General features: G+C 39.7%; 1 protein-coding gene across 1 annotated transcript; it reads right to left on the reverse strand.

Moving 5' to 3' along the window:
* Positions 1 to 1,175: 1,175 nt before the first annotated feature.
* BRD7 (bromodomain containing 7) lies at positions 1,176 to 16,294 on the reverse strand. Its single transcript, XM_082489283.1, has 17 exons — positions 16,153 to 16,294; positions 15,543 to 15,751; positions 14,658 to 14,787; positions 14,216 to 14,273; positions 12,449 to 12,593; positions 10,965 to 11,075; positions 10,447 to 10,631; positions 9,426 to 9,549; positions 8,698 to 8,773; positions 7,674 to 7,781; positions 6,981 to 7,113; positions 5,981 to 6,092; positions 4,736 to 4,792; positions 3,745 to 3,856; positions 3,454 to 3,597; positions 2,378 to 2,521; positions 1,176 to 1,383 (listed from the first exon to the last, which is right to left on the reverse strand). The coding sequence occupies exons 1-17, from the start codon at positions 16,199 to 16,201 to the stop codon at positions 1,319 to 1,321; spliced, it is 1,962 nt and encodes a 653-aa protein (XP_082345409.1). The 5' UTR covers positions 16,202 to 16,294; the 3' UTR covers positions 1,176 to 1,318.
* Positions 16,295 to 17,041: the final 747 nt, after the last annotated feature.

The raw sequence follows: 17,041 nt of genomic DNA on the forward strand, positions 1-17,041 counted from the left end.
GACTTTATTAATAACTATTCTGGGACAACAGAAACTACTGGGGAAAAATCCAGATTGGCAGTTCAACCTTTTTGGAATGAACTTTCACAATTCTTAAAGTTTAAAAACAATTAAATAAACACTTGTGCAGCTGTTCTTAGAGAGGGAGAAGGAAGGGAGTGTAAGTGTGATGCTGGCCGTCGGACTGGGGGTGGAGGGTGGAATTCACCATTATGCTTTGCCTTTAAGTTACCCCTTAGTACCCCTTGGCTGGAGCTGCAGCACTGCATGCCACTGCTGTTCGAGTCCAGGGTTATACTGGAACCACAGGGTAAAAAGGAGCTACGTTTAAAAATACTTAAGGCTGCCTGTGGTAGAACCTACGTATAGATAGCACTGTGTGATTCTGTGGAAGTCATGGTCGAGCACAGGGAAAGGCCTACTTCTGCCAGAGCCCCCGGCTCCAGGTACAGTGCTGCGAAGGTGCCCTAGAGCTGTACTGTCTGTCTGCTTTGTCTGCAGTTTTGGTGAACAGGGAACTGACTTCTAACGCTCGCTTTCTAAATATGCTCTCCTTTCTCATAAGCAAGTCTAAAATCATTATCCAGCTAGTGTTTAGTAATACCGCCAAGTAATAAGAACTGTCTACACGAGTGTCTCAGAGTTGACTGTACTACATATTAGTGTGGTACTTTTACTTACTGGCAGCAAGCGGGTTTGTTAGCCTCACCTTATTGTCACGACGTACTTCTAAGCTTGCCTTCGAGTTTTAGAATGCTACATGAAGATGGTGTTGCTTCTCTAAGAGGACATTCATCCATGTTCAAAGTCTCACAAAGCTGATCTTTTTTTAATTCATCAGGCTGCGTCAGTTTTATTTAAAAAGTTTATTTCTCTTCCTCATGATCATAAGAGTTGCACAGTAATTTTAAAAAGGGAAACTTGCATGTTCACATACTACTGATTTTTGCCCCAACCAGATTCAGATAGAGAGTCTCTGTGTCACTTGTAGAAACTTTTGGTTGAGTCCCTGCACCAAATAGGCACACTCTCACTTATGCTTTAACTTTTCCAGACACGAAACAATCTAGGAAAACTTAAATGCTGCAGAGGTGCTTTAAAATAATAAGGAATGCAAAAAGAATAACTTCGTGCATTTGTGTAGCAGAAGTAACTCAATACCAACCATTCAATGGCAAATGTCATCAGTTCCAAAATTTAATAAACAAAAGTAGTTTAACACACAATATACACATGAATGCTTGGTGAATGCACCTGAAGGACGTTTATCTGGTTCTTAAATAGAATCAAACAAACAGCTGTAAACTTAACCGAAGCTTCAGACTGTAACTGGACCACACTCATTTTCAGGGATGGTGACAGTCTTTTTAGGTTCTTGAAAGTCTGAAAATTTAGAACAGGTACCAGGTCAATTAGCATATATAACTTTTAAATGAAGGATAGCATGTATAACTTTTAAATGAAGGAAATGCATATACAATGGAGTACTCCTAAAAGCATCTCCTATTTGTGCAGACAGTCCCGAGTGAGCTGTACATTCTATGACAGTCCAAGAACAGATTATGTTTCAGTGGGTTCTGTTACACAGCATCTCTTGCACACTGCTGTGAAAAAGAAATTGCTCAATAATGTTGAAATTGAGATTTCTTGAGCAGTTTCCTGGAAAATAGAAGGAAGTTCCTGAAGTAATCCTGCTCTTTTCATTAAATAACAACTTAACTGAAACTTTTTATAAACCGCAGATGGAGTAAATTTGTTGTGTGAATTAGGTTTCTTGAAAGAAATTCCCACCTGCCATAAAAAATCGGGGACGAACACAAACTCTGGGTATGCTTTTACGGTTTATGTGCCACAAGGGGGAGATCTGGTTCTGGCACTTAGATTTTCCACTGACCCGCCTCCTTTATCCACCAAAACCAGTAGTTACGTTTGGCTGGATGACTTGAGTTGAACTGATGCTGTCAACTGACAAAGCACTACAGCTGGCCAAACTAAGCAGAAGGCGTACACAGCCAAAAGCTTGGAGGAGAAGGAAACATGATGGCCTTGTTTTAGCAAGTGAGGAATTTTAACTCTTCTCTTGTAACTTCACGCTCAACGGAAAAACTAAAACTGAATGGATTGCCAAGCTTTAAAATGATGGATGGAAAAATAACTACTTTATGTAGTTGAACCAAAGTTCCGTACATCCAAAAGATTTGCTTTGGACTGAGACCAAACATAGCAACTTTCCATTGGAAACATAATTTTAAAAAGGGGAGAAGAATTGAAAGTTGGAACTAAGTTATGCAAGTTCCACCACAAGCCAGTCTAGTGATCTGCAGCTGTGGTTTTGTTTCAGTTGACCAGACGCCACAATACATTTCTGTATACTTACCCTCTGTCAGATCTACCCAGCTGTCTTCTGTATCGGGTAAAGGAACTGAAATTCCCATTGCTTTCCGAATTCCATATGTACTAACAATATCACCTGGAGTCACTTGTTGTGCAAGTTCTTTCAGGTTATTGGTTACTCTCTCCGCTAGAAAAGATAAGTGGCTGTATTTATATGCTATATATACACACAAAATCTCTGCAATGAGCCCTTCACCCTGGAAATAGTTTAATCATTTAAGTGCAACTGGAACTATGTTAAATAAGGTTTCTGCAACAGAGGAGTTTTGTTGTACTGTGTCCAATCATGAAAGGCATACTGGGAACTGTAAAAAAGAGGGTTAAGAACAGGAGGACTGAAATAGCTGCTGACCAAGGCTTGCTGCCACGAAGAAACACTACAAGTTAAAGAGTAAGCTAATGACACTGGGGTCACGCTAATATGGCAGCTGGGAGAGGTCTGGTGGCCCCCACGCAGCAGCTGTGTCAGTAATACCTGGCTTACAGGATTCAGCATTTAGTTTTGCATATAAATTAGAGACTGCTCTTGTTGCTGCAAGTTGTGGTTTTCCTTCAAGAAGCAAGCTGGGAGTACTTAAACCTTTTAAGGTAGGTAATATTTGATCTGGTTTAGACTTGGTATAATACCAACTTGGTACTATTTCTGTAATAAGGGGAATTTATCTTATCATATCGAACCAGTGATGTCAGACCACATAGGCCGTAGTTGACATTGCACAAGTTAGGTTTACTTGTAAAACAGACACCCTCTGCACACCAGCCTGAGAGGGCTGCCGTTAACACAGGTGGTGTAACTGACCTCTGAGACAAGCAGTTTTGCTCAAAGAATTAAAAAAAGTATGTCCTGATCCCAATCAGTTTTAGGGAAGTTTATTAATAAAGAGGAAATACTTGTAATTGCTGTTCAAAACTTTCATCTGGCTTTACATAGAAAAAAAAAGTTAAATTACTCTTCTAGGCTTAACAGAGCATTGTAACTGTTAAGCCTTTGTCTTTCTTGCAGTTGATACAAATTGGGATGATCAATTATGTAAGAATGATGAGAAAAAGTGTATTTACCCAAGTGCATCTCTCTGTAAGATGGACCCAGAAGACAAATCATATTCGGGGGTGGTTTTGTACTTAGTCGCTCATTTTGAGCATCCTGGAGTTCTCTCAGCAGCTTTGTTGTTTCATCAAGTTTCCTCTGGAAAATTTCAGCCTCTGTTTAATGAAGAAAAGTCCTAACTAGTAAGAGAGTATATTTACTTATATTATGATATAAAACAAGGTAAGGCTGACTATGCGAGGGGACTGAGAGACAGAAACAGTTACAGACACAGCAGCAGTGCAAGTACTAAGAAAACTCACCCTCGGAATCAAACTCTTCTATGGGCATGCCGAAGTTTGTAACTGCTTTCAGTGCTGTAAGTCTGTCGTTGTTAGCAGAGTCCAACCTGGCAGCAATATCCATTTCCATCATCTAAAAAAAAAAAAAAAAAGCAGCAAGTAATAATTTAGATAATATTTATATCAGCCCTGAAACAACAACATTGTTTGGGGAAAGTCAGAACGCAAAGTTAGTTAAAATTAGTCTGCTCTATAAAAAAGTGAACATACAGAAGGAAAGGTGAAAAGCCACCCTGTGAAACTTTTACTGTTCTACAGTTACTCAGTTTACTATTCTATGCCATACTCAAATGGAAAATGGCATCTGCCAAAACCACTGGGGCACGCACAAATGATACAGTAATTTAAGACTAAGTTCCTTGAGCTCACCTAAACCAGAGCTGATCTAAGATCCGAGGCCAAAATTCAAAGCCAGCCTGGGAAGTGGCTGCAGATGAAGGGCTGCAGGACAGCAGCCCTTTCCCTAGAACTACCGCTAAGCTTGTTCTAATTGAACAGGGGTTGGGTGGGATGGCTTTTAGAGATATACTGTATGCCTACAGGGGCACAAGGTATTTGAGAAATTTTCTCAAAGACAGCTCTGTCTTCAGTGCTAGTCTACAGCTGTATTACAAGTTCATGTTAAACCAAAGCAGATTAAGATGGGAATAAAACGACTACAGCTGCCAACCAGAAGATATGACACACGGTTAAACAATCCCAAACAAAAATATATAAGCATTTTCTTCCAGTTCTCTGGACATACATTCTTGTTTAAAACTTAACTTTTTTGGAGGTTCTTACTCTCCAAATGCCTACAAAATAGTATGCTGTTGTCACGATTCACACAGTGCATCTTTACAGCTTGTCAAAGTCTCAGTGTAGCTGCACAGGCCTTACAGTTGTAGGCAGTTTATAACTGTGTGGTTAGACAGGTTGGTTAGTTCATTCATATAAAAAAAACCAAACCTACCTTTACATCTTTCATTGCATCACTCCTTTCATGTGGGCCTTCAGCTTCCTCCAATGGCTGAATAGAGAAAGGATTTTTAAAGAAGGGATTAAAATTAATCTGTTGTTTAAGTTCAAAGTAAAACCTTACAAAATGCAGTATTTTTAAAGTGAAATAAATATACAATGTCAAATGAGCTTTCTCTGTAAACCAAGTTACAAAGTAGCTATTTTTAGAGGGCTTTCTTCAGGTATTAATGCTTACTAAAACACATTTTACAGCACACATTTTATTGCTCTTTGCAAAGTCCACAGGCTTTTCCCCAGTGATGTCACACCAGAGATTATTTACTGGGGGGTGGGAAGAAATGAAAGGATGATGATCAGAGGCTGAAATGTACTCTGTTCCTATAGATATGTGTATTCCTGGTAATACTGGCAGTAGTAGTGGTTGAACCCTGTAAGTCAGTGTCACCACCAGGTACTAGAAAAGAGCTAAATCAGCGATGCTGAGCAAAGGTCTGAACTGGGGCTATAGGTTAATCTTTGGTCCATGAACTATTTCTAGCATTAGTTTAGCTAATATTTGACCTGTTAGTAAAAGGCGACGATCTGTTTATTTCAATAGTTTACATTAATGTGAAACTCAGATCAAGACTATTAGTTAACAGGAACCATCTTGTGGAGATTCTCAACTAATTCTTGGATTGTCAATTAAGTTTGTCAAATCAGTGCCTTTGATTCTGGTCATGTTTAGCATATGCAGGTACTAAAATCTAGGAACATGAAGAGCAGCTGTTTAGTATTTTTTACATAGCACGTATTTGAGTTTAAAGCACTGCACCAAGTAAAGGCAAAAACTAGTTACTACTTCTGAACTGCACAGTGGCTGCTAGGAACAGGATACACTTTTCATGGAAACAAGAAAGCCCATCCATGATCACCTCATTTCTAAAAAACTGCTTACTGATACTTTCTTACAAAATGGAACAGGAGCTAGTGTTAATGGGAGTGGGAGAGTAAACAGAGAAAAGAATGTGTGACTCTGACTCGGTACAGTATTTTGTAAATTTTCACGTTTCGCTAATTAACAAGTCAGAATAATCCCCTTGCAGAAAATCAATCCACTGAAGACAAAGATCAGTCTTCACTTTCAAATTTTACCAATTAAAAGGGAGCCCATCAACAGGATCAGCATCATCTTCCTCTAGCTTTATAGCTTGAGTGCTAAAACCAAAGACCAGACAGTTCACAAATCCATTCTTACCGTTTCCAATTCTCTGAGAGCTCTAGAATGTCCTCCTTTAGTTAGAACATCAAGCAAACTATCAGCCATTAAGAAAGGATAATCTTGTGATTTCATCAAAAAGTCATGAATACTAAAAGATCAAAAGATAGTTACAGTAACTACTTTCATACCAAACATTTAATGGAAAAAAGTTACATAAAGTCAAACCAGTACATACAGCGCAGAAAACACAAAAAGTAGCACAGAATTTGATCTAAATGGCTTGCTTGACTTTAATTATCTGTGCCTTTTGTAGCTGAGGAACCCACTCAGACTCTTAACAAAAACTGAAAAACTAGGAAAAGTATACTGCCTCAGGCAGCTGCATCAAACTGAAGGCAAACTCGCGCTGTACATCAGTATTCCCAAACTTCATATGAATTTATACCACTGTGTATTCCAGTTTTGAGAGTCTCAATAACCAAAAGGACTTTAGCGCTGAAGTTCTTATAATCAAGAATAATAAAAACAATGAGAATTAATTATTACTACTGTGGCAAATAATATGAAAATCAAGCACTATAGAGACTATTTAGAATGAAACTGGGAATCACTATCTCTGGACTGAGGTCTCCCACTATGACCACAGTATTTTAGTCAAATATGTGTCTCACTCAAGGCAGTAATTAAGTTCATCAATGGTAAAAAATTCAGTTAGTATAAGCATTTGTACCACTCAACATTTTTCTGACTTTGAACATGAGTCCTTCAGAGTTAGTCATAAATATGCTTAAATTTTAGACTGTGTGTTCCTGTGTATCACTAGCATCAAAATCATTCCATCTTGGCTAATTTCACTTTACAGGCATATTCTATTATTAAAGTTTTTGTTTCTTAAAACAAACAAAGTAAAGGCAGTAGGCTCTAAAGACAGAGGTGACATCATCCAACAGCAATGACAAAGCCCGTACTGCAGGGAGTTGCACATAACTGCTTCCAAACACGCAAGCTGTAATATGCATTGTAGTCATTTGATTACCTGAAAGATCCTTGATTAGAGTCTTCCCCATATGTTGAATAGATTAAGTCAGAATCTTCTTTGCTTATGTTAGCAAATGTAGAATCGTATGTTGGAGCATAGGAACTATAGGGTCCGTAATTCAGGTATGTCACTAATGAATAACAACAGTACTGATTATTACCTCTGATACGCATCTATCAGATAAAAATAAGAAGAGGTTGTAAAAAAATCCCCAAAAATAAACTTTTAGGAACATATTTCTTGTGGTGAAAACAAACTTTCACAGAATACCATCTGTTCACACTGTAACATCTTTTAGGAAGATCTACATCAAATGCATTTTCATTTACAAGTATTGTATTAACAATACCATATGCCTTAACACGATATGAAAATCCAGTCTGGTACTGCTAACATGTCTTCAGGTTCCCCACTGTGCTCCTTCAAAGCCAGCAAAACCTTCTATCTGTCTAATATAGTTCCTCCTCTCAGTATCAATGAACCTTTTATTAAATACGCCTGCCCTTTTGTACGCGTAAATTAAGCTAGACTTTGCGATGTGCTGTTTAGTTGTGTGATAGATACATACAATAATGTGCTTTATCATTGGAAAAAAAAATAATTCCAAACTATTTGTGTGCCAGTAATAAGATAAATATATTTTGTTTACACAAGGAGGATTTACATGTTTTTTAGAAAATCAGCACTTGCCTGGCGTAACCTTGTTTCTTTTATCTTCTTTGAACCCTTGTAAGGTATTAACTCCCGACTGAAGTCTTCCTGCTGTCATACCCAGCTTTACAGGGCAGTAACCCGGTTCTACAAAATAGGATATATCAAAATACAGAAATAACGAAGGCATAGTTAAGTGACATAGGAAGATGCTCAAACTCATTTAATACTTGTAGCCAGAAACTTCAGAATAAACAGGACACAACCCTCAAACCACGTTCTCCTCTCCAAATACTTCATTCAAAAGATTGTGTGTAGTCTTAAAAATGAATCCAGACCAAGCGGTAATACTAGTTAAGTATAGAAGATTTAAGTTTTCACTATCAGTCGTCTTCCATCTTGTCCTCCCCTAACAGAAGCTGCATCATTAAAGAGGACCTGATTCTTACTGTGAAAGACTACACTTAGTTTATTTTTGCTGACAATTTCCTACTGCACAAACACGGGGACTGGAAAAGTCAAGTTTTCAGCTGGGTTTCTGTCTATTCTAGACCCAGGCAGTTCGGCTCTGTAAAGAGCGGGCAGTTAAACAGGCAAGCATCTGCACTCTTGTAGCTAGTGGCACTACAGTGCTGGCACTGACATGACAACATGATTTGGGACTCAGACAGCTCCCAGCGGCCAATTCTGGACCATCTGTGACCTTCTGGGTCAGCAGATGTTGCACTCTGTACATGGACCCCACGTAAGGGGAGCCCAGGACGCAAGCATATGGCAGGTCATCTCTTCTCCAACGGCAAAAGCTTTCTCCTGCAGGTCCTGCAAACAGCTGACACATAAAGAGAAGCAACAGCCACTGATGGGTCCCTCCAGCTCCTCCAAACAACAGCCACAATTGGTCCTCATCTACGCGTTCCCTCAGCTGCAGCTTTTTAAATCCAGATCTTTATCAGACTGTAAAGAAGCATTAAGTTCTTAGCCAGCATTTGCTGATCTGCCCCAGCAAAAAAGCAGCAAACCAGGTAGGTGAAAGTGCCTCGTTACCTCTACCATGCCAACTTACCTCCTGCAGTAAGGTCAACCGGATTAAGAAGACCCAGAGTTGTTGTACCATCCGGTTTTCTTCTTTCAAATTCACACTGAAATAAGATCAGACTATTTTAATTTACGTATTAGTTGAAATTCATGGTCCTTAATCTAATAAAAACATCTAATGAAACTATCCTATCCATAGGAATCAGAAAGGGATTTGGAAAGATCAGTCAGCCTCAGAAGTGAGTGTTACTCTAACTTTTTCTCTTTCACTAGATAACTTTATTATTGGTATAGGCATAAGGAATTAATGATAAATATTAACATTTCTGCAGAGGCTAAGAAATAAAACATGTAATTCACATAGAAAATTAAACAGGCCCAGTACTAGCAACCTGGGTTCCTTCTCCTGTAACATTAATAACCTTTGATCAGATTTGCGGCTGTTTCAGGACTACGGGGTTTTTTGCAGGTCAGCTTTGAGATATTTTCTTGAGCTTCCTACTATTCATCCTCTTCTACTACTTTATCTAGAATTTCTGAAAATTTAAGCTGAACTTGCTCTGCTGATGAAACTCAGCATGCGTTCAATTGATACGCCTTTTTTTTTAACCTTATGATAACTTACACAGATGATCAGCCGTGTAAAATGGCACAAACCGTAGTAAAAGTGTACCTTGAGTTTCAACTGAAGTAAGATGCTAAGTAAGCCTAGTTTATGAAAAAGCGAGAGGAGTTAGTAAATACACAAAGATTTACCTGGCTGTTCGCAAGTCGTCTGGTTAACTTTCCTCCAGATTCTCTAACAATACGATCAATCTGCTCCTGTTCTCTTTCCAAGCTATTGTTTCGTAATTTGTCTTCAAGTAGATCTTTGTCCTTCCTGCGAATAAAACCCACCCAGCTTGGTTACTGGCTCTCACAGGCACCAATTGGCTAAATATCATAAAAGAATACAGTGAAGAAACTGTTTTTGCCAATGATGCAAACTCCTCCTGTAGACAAAATAACTAACAAAAAAAAAAAAAGCCATTTAATATGACTGTATTTTATACAGCTGTGGAAAATATGTGACAGAGATTTATACCAGAAAATGCTTTTTTATGTTAGTAACTGTGAAGGTGTCTACGTTTAGCTTACTGCAGCCATACTGATGTTCTAGTTTAGCATGTTGCCACATTTTGTGTGATCGCTCCCACAAAACTAATAAGGATATTTTTGGTAAAAATTTTAGTATCTGAATTTTAGTATCTGTATTTTCAAATCTGTGAAAACAAAGTCACTAGTATTTCAGAACATTGCAAGGGGTACTTCTAGATATTAAAAGATATTTCAGGAAGTATATGCTCTTTAGCTATGAATTTACATGTTTCAAATGCAACTACTACGCAATAAAAAAAAAAAATTGGTCTGTGAAATTGGCTATATAGCTATTTGTAGCAAAATATTTAAAAGGTCTTGTTTACAAGCTTTCTCCAAAACAATACTACTTATGTGAAATAGACACTAAAACAGGAGGTAATTGAAGGAATGGAGCTGATGAGCAGTAGAGGGTTACCTACATAAAAAAAATGATGGTATCATAAAAGATTCTAAACTTATTTATTTTTGCTATATGAAGATGCTTTATAGAAATATTTCTCCCTTGAGACAAAAAAGTCTTAGTGTACACACAGTACCAGAAAGAGAGAAACCCACATCCACTGGTCCTTAAAAGTCATCTTGTTTCAGTAGTATTTAAAGGGTGTATCTTATAATTGTTATTGAGATAATACTGCACTTTTTGTGTTCTTTGCTAGGTGTTTTGAATGCTTTGGTGTCACCATCCACGGGTTCTCCTTTATCTTTCCCAGGACCATCTTCATCTTCCCCAGCTTGCTGCAGTTCCGTCTTGTCCTTCTGCTTCCTCGTCTTCTGCAGGTCAGCCATGAATTCTATACTTTGCTTCAGGCTCTGAATTCTCTCCTAAAAAACACCAAAATCCTTTTATTTGCTACTTAAATTAATCTTTTCCTAACCTACTCATAAAGGATAATTTTATTTCAGTTCTTTCTTTCTTATACTAGTAAGTATAAAGTCAGTTTAGAAAATGAGATATTAAATGCAAACATTTCTTCAATAACTGATCTGGTAGCAGTACTAAAGCATGGTCTACTTAAATTCTAATATGCAAGCATTCGGCAAATATTAAGCAAGTTTTTATTAATTTTCATGAGATCTTTGTAAGAAAAGTGGAATGAAAGGGGTAAAAAAGGAAGAAGTGTATTTTTTAATATTTTGTTTTGTATTTTCTGTTACCTGGCTAAGTATCTTCATCCCAGAGTGCAGCAGTTTTTTTGCAGCTTTGTAGTAAATGGTGTCTGGTTTGTTGTAAATCATTGCATTTGTACACATCAGTTTGAAGTTATCCTGTACAGACGTTAATAATTTTGGAATGAAAGTTAAAATTTTATAGTATACTGTATCAAAATCCTGGTTGCAAATGCAGTGTCCTGAGCTTTAGGGAAAAGGAACTTCAAAGAACATTTTTAATTAATGAATTTAAGAAATCTTATAAATTAAAAATTTAAACAGAAATAAATATGTAAATTATATTCAAGTCTCAAAACTAGCACCCCAAAAAACATCCTGAAAGTGTTCTTAAGTGTTCAGTATTGTTTGTAGTTCTCAGAGCTTTAATGAAAGTCCTCTTAGCTAAAATTATCCACTTCCCTGACCAATCAGCAGTCATTAAAAGGAAAACAAAGTGAAGCAACATGAAAAAGGCAATAAAGCTAACTTTAAAAACAGAAAAACTGCAATTCAAAGTTAAATCACTGTAAGGAATATGCCAAAGTTTCAGTTTTAATGACGAAAAATGTATGCTTGTTTGAAGTTCATTTCTTGAATGATTGAGCTAGAAACTTCACTTCTGTACGCAGCGCAGAGCCTCTACAGGCAGGTATGTTTTATCACATTCTCAGCTATTTACAAAGACAAAAAGTTAAAATGAAAAACTAACCAGAAACAGCTGAAACAACAGGGAATGTTCTTCTTAAGTTTTGGAGCTCTAAAGAAGGAATGCGCAAGAAAATGCAACCAATACTATTAACTAACATCTGCCTAAGTTCAACTGTTAATTACACACAAATTACACTTCTCAGGTCCTCATCTAGACCAGTAAAGAAGTAGAGAATATTTCTGCTGAAGAAAAAACCCAAAACAAGTCCCCACACTTTTTAAAAGCTTTAGGGGCCTTCAAAACAAACCCTTGAATCCGCTAGACACACTACAGCACAGGGTTAAGCAGTTGCTGCCAACAGGACTGAGCTCATCTTGGCTTCACTAGCTGTGGATGTACATGACTAGACAAGCTAGCACAGAGGTAACAGGAGGCAAATGACAAAGTAGTAACAGACAGGCAAAGCCAATAAATTCACCAGACTCCTTGTTTTTTGAGAGGTAATACACTGAAAAAGAAAGAGCAGTCTGACAGAAGTACTAACATTTTCATTCGTAAGTAAAGATCTAAAATGACACGCTGAAGGACAAATCGACAGGTTCTGTTGAATCCTGCATAAAACCTGAAACCATCCACATCTTTTTGAGATGCATATTTACAAACTGGAAGTGTTTCCTCTTTCACTTCCAGAACTTATTTGCTCACAAAAACTCAACACAAAACACTTCTTCAGGCAGAAGTACTGGTTCTTTTGGCATCTTCATATTCTCAGAAAATACTACAGTTCAAGTCAATTGAGCATAATGCATCTCTGCAGTCAAAATAAAATTTACAGAATTACCTTTAATTCCTCTATGGACTGGTACCCATTGTTCTTGATCTTTTCTTTCATGGTACTAAAATCCATTGGGTTTTTAATGATCATGGAATAGCCAGGGGCAATAAAGTCAGTCACAGGAAATGAAAAGAAAGAACTTGGATCTTTTCTGTTAAGAAATGAAAAGACAGTTTTTTGTGTTTCAATTGTAACAAAGAACATATTGAGCTTGAAATTAAATAGAAAGGAAAAGACTAAGCTGGACAGGAACCAAAAATATAAAGCTAGAAATGGCTTGTGTCAGCATAATCTTTCACTTCTGAAGGTTGAAAAGATCCCATACATAAACCCATATACCAAAAAAGTGCTACAAACATATCTGAGAAGTTCTATGTCTTGATAACTACCTGTGCTCCCAAAAAGGTTAAAAAAAAACCCTACCCTTTTTTTTTTTTAGGTTTTGGCTTTTCGAAAAGTGTTTTTATAGTAATTAAGTTACTGAAAAAAAAAGGGAACGAATGTCATAAGAATGTATACTTGTCATTCATTGCTTCCTCTGAAATTAACAGAAGGGAAGGCTTGCTCCTAAAAGTTGTGATAAAATGTGTATTTATGATTATGTTGATTTTCAGGTTATGTAATGTTTATAATTTTTTACATTAAAATTTCCTAAGACTTTCGGTGATCTCTGACATACACTGATATTCCTGGGTGCTTCTAATAGCATTAAAATCAAATATAGTTGGTTGCTATTTTCTCCTTAGGACCAGGCTTGATCCTTAGAATAAGCTGGCAAGAATCCTTCCTCCAGAATCATTGTTTTTTTGCTTTTCACTAAACTCTGTAGCATGAGACACCTCCTACACCAGTCTTGGTACTACACACGCTGGTGAAACCCTTGGCATTTCAGGCCTCTTTCCTGAGGCTTACTTATGACTTATGGATTTCTATGCCAAGTTGTCAAGTTGCTACAGAACAGTGAAAAAAGCATTTTGCTACACATACTGCAGAAGCACACAGCACAGATATTCTGCAACGCCTGTGGAACACTTATAGCTTCCAACTGAGAGACAGGATTCAAAACCAAAAGTGGCTGCTTCTTTCTGTATGTGTGGAAGGGTACCAAAACAAACACAACTGCTTTTTAATAGCTGGTTGTTAGTTTCTTGAAACTGACAATAAGGTCTTGAAACTTTAAGGTTAGAAAACTCACAAAGAGATTCAAGCTTAATCTGCTGAGACAGGTAAAGGGAAAAATCTTTCAACCCCTTTCATACAAGACATACAGATATTCTTAATTCTTAAAGCCAATAAAGAATATCTTAAACCACAGACTACTTGAAAGAACTGCAAATCTGACTGTTTTAATGGAACGGCATTTGGTTAGTGAGACAGTAAGAGACCATGATTTAAGTTTTCACGTGCATACTTCCTTTTCATAATAAGTAATTCTAAAAATAGGAGAACTCAAGGTAAAAGAAGTTTTGGCAAGTTCATTCCAAACTCTTTCGCCTCTCTGAAAAAAAGGTTATTTATAAAGGTTATTTTATTGTAAAATTGTCCTATTTTTAAATTTTTTTTAGAAGTACATTAAACTTGAAACTGGAGGTGTTTACAAGAAGCCTACGCTGAGAAGTTATGGATGCTTAAACTAGCACTCAAATTCCTGAAGTAGTCCTGTTAGCAATACATTTAGCAATAATATTTTCACTCAGCTTTTTCTATGCCTCTTCCCTTAATGTATGTAATTTTCATTTCATAGCTCTGAAAACGTGTAGCACAGACATTTACCTCTGCAGCTGTCTCATGAGTTGATTCAGAGCTTCCTGAAGTGGCGTCTGCTCCACCTCTAGACCAAAAAGAAGTGTGGGGAGAAAGGCCGTGAAACAGAACTGACTGCAAGAGGTAATAAACTTCCAAGATATTAGAAATCAACTAAACAAAACTGATGCAACTTGAGACTTCATCATAAATGAAAACAATACAGTGGCAAAGCCCACAACTTATGTAGGGGATCTACTTTTCTCATTGGCCTGACTTGACATTCTGCTCACTGACATAGGTACCAGGTACCATTCTGCAAAAGAAGTACACAGTAACATAATTTCAAATTTTTGTATGAGATGGCAAAAAATGCCAAGTCACTTGCTATTGAAACAAAGAGCAATCAAATGTCAGTCAATTAAAGAAAACTGGAATTAGTACAAGAAATTTCCTCCCCCCCCCCCCTTACCTTCCTGTTTTGATAAAGTACTTGTCAATGGTTTCTCTGGTGGCAATTCCAATCTGATGGGGGTCTGACATTTCATTTCCTGTTCTCCCTCACTGTCTGCATGGTCTCGATCTCGTTTCTTTTTATCCTCCTAGAAAGATAGTTACAGAAATTTAGAGAACCTGCAAAACCAGCATTATTCCTGTACATAATGCTCTCTGGATTTTTCAAAACAACCTCACATAGTTAAAAAAAAAGTCTGTAAGTCTGTAAAAGTCTTGTATTCTTATGTGCTGTCTCCATCTGCTGGAAAATAAAGTAATTCAGCATTACAATGCAATGTATCACAGAATTATTTTTTTAAAAAATGTGACAGCCACTTATAGCATGACAGGGACGACTGCACTCTTCTCTGCACAGAGAATTGTCTCCAGTGAAGTCATTAAGATGGTTTTTTTGATGGTTTTAGAAAAAATAGTAAACAGGAAATTTAAAAGTAGAGGTACACACAACGCTTCAAATAAATGTGTTATAAATACTTATCATGTCAGGACCTCTGAGAGGGAATATTTTTTTTTCTTTTTGTTAATTAAAAACTTGTAATGTTTCCATTCTGTTTTATAGAAAAGGATTTATTTAGAAACAGAGTCCCCCCTTTTAATTTTGTGTGCTTTTAGATTCACAAATATTTTTTGAACGATGAGACATTTCAGACTACTTTGCTCATCTTTTTCTAATAAAAGCACTTGGAGAAAAGAAATCAGCAAAACTAATATGAGTTTGAATGTTTTCCAATTTAAGGATACAATTACAGTCATACATGCTCACCTTTTGATGTGATAGCTAGAGAAAGTTGAAGCATTATTTTTTTTTTTTTTGCTAAAATGCTCTAGCATCAATACATACCTTAACTTTTCTCTTTCTTTTCTCCTTTTCTTCTCCAGGAACTTGTTTTTCTCCTTTCTTTCTCTTTTTCCTTTTTCTGTCCTTGTGTTTTTCATGTTCAGATTTGTCTTCGTACAGGCTCGGATCAAGTCCCGCATTTCCAGTAGACAGCTCAGCAACCTCGCTTCCTCCGACTTTCAGCACCAGCTTCAGTGGCTTTTCTACGTATTCTGAAACCGGCAGAGGAGCGAGTGAGCCGTGCGAGCGCCGCAGAGAACACCGACACCCCGCCTGCCCAGCCCAGCCCAGCCCGGCCGCTGCCGCCCGGCCCCTGCAGAGGCTGACACTAACCCGCACCCCGTTTTCCTTCCAGACCCTGCAGCTCATCCCGCTGCTCCCCCGAACAGCAGCCGAGACGCCGGGCCGAGCCCCAAGCCCCCCCCCCCCGCCCCGGGCCCACCGCCGGGGCCGCTCTCCCCGCCCCGTTTCCTCAGCTTCACCCCCAAGTTTTCAACCACCACCCCCGCCGGCGGCTGGGCCCGGTCGGGCGGCAGAAGGCCGAGGGCCCGCGCCCACTTGGTGGCCTTCCTACCCGGCGCCCCTCTGCCCGCCCACCCACCCACCCACCCACCCTCGTAGGGATGCTTGTCCGACTTGTGCTTCTTGTGCTTCTTCCCCATGGCGGCGGCCGGCCCGGGTAGGCCGCGCTCTTGTCGCGGAGACGGGCCCCGCCGACGAGCGGCGCCGAGAACGCGGCGACAAGAAGGCGGGCGCGACCGCGCAGCGCCCCCTGGCGCGCCGGAGGTACGGCCAGCCGCGCTGCAGCGCAGGCGCAGTAGGCGGGCGGGTGGCAGTGCGTTGGTTTGGCCGGGGCAGCTGCGTTCCAGCGCCGGTGAGCGGGGAGGTCAGGCGGTTTTCGGTGTGAGCAGCCCCCTCAGCCGCGGCCGGCCTTGTTCATCCCGCAGGGGAGTGCTGGCTGGCCGGCCCAGCCCCCTTCCCCGGGCAGCGTTGCCGCTCCAGAGCCCTCACGGCTTCCCGCGCGCTCTCCCCTCACGGCTTCCCGCGGCGTCGCCCCTCACAGCTCGTCGCGCGCTCTCCCCTCAGCCTCCCGCAGTCCTTCTCCCCTCACGGCTCGTCGCGGTCTCTCCCCTAACGCAGCCGCCAGCGAGCCCCCTCCTGCGGCCTTGGAGATGCCCCTTGCTCCCTGCCTGAGGCGGGCTGTGCGTGACGCCCTGTCCCTCCTGTCCCTCAACTCTTGGGTCTCTGGGGCAGCGCAGCGTTTCAGTGGCTTTGGCAGGATCCAGCCTAAATACTCCTGTGTTTACTCAAGCTGGTGCTGCGGAATCTCCTCTGCCGTGGCTGTAAGTGTCGGGGGGCAAATGTGATACTAGCAAAAGGGGTGCTGGGGAAGCCTGTTTTGCTGAAAGCGTAGTTTATGTTGCAGCTGACCGGACACCAAGGGGCCTGCGAGGGTGGGCTGCTTCCCGGCCGTGCTGCGGGGCTGCTGCCTGGGCGCTGCT

Source organism: Vanellus vanellus (assembly GCF_965231255.1).
Source record: "Vanellus vanellus genome assembly, chromosome: 12".
Classification (NCBI taxonomy): domain Eukaryota; kingdom Metazoa; phylum Chordata; class Aves; order Charadriiformes; family Charadriidae; genus Vanellus; species Vanellus vanellus.

What these genes read in the sequence shown, in the direction of transcription:
- BRD7 (XM_082489283.1), bottom strand. Translation starts at nt 16,201, where the DNA reads ATGGGGAAGAAGCACAAGAAGCACAAGTCGGACAAGCATCCCTACGAG. An exon ending in CTCATGAGACAGCTGCAGAG is followed by an intron (nt 12,594 to 14,215) that starts GTAAATGTCTGT and finishes ATTTCTTAACAG; the next exon opens with AAAAGATCCAAGTTCTTTCT. An exon ending in GACGACTTGCGAACAGCCAG is followed by an intron (nt 8,774 to 9,425) that starts GTAAATCTTTGT and finishes ATCTTATTTCAG; the next exon opens with TGTGAATTTGAAAGAAGAAA.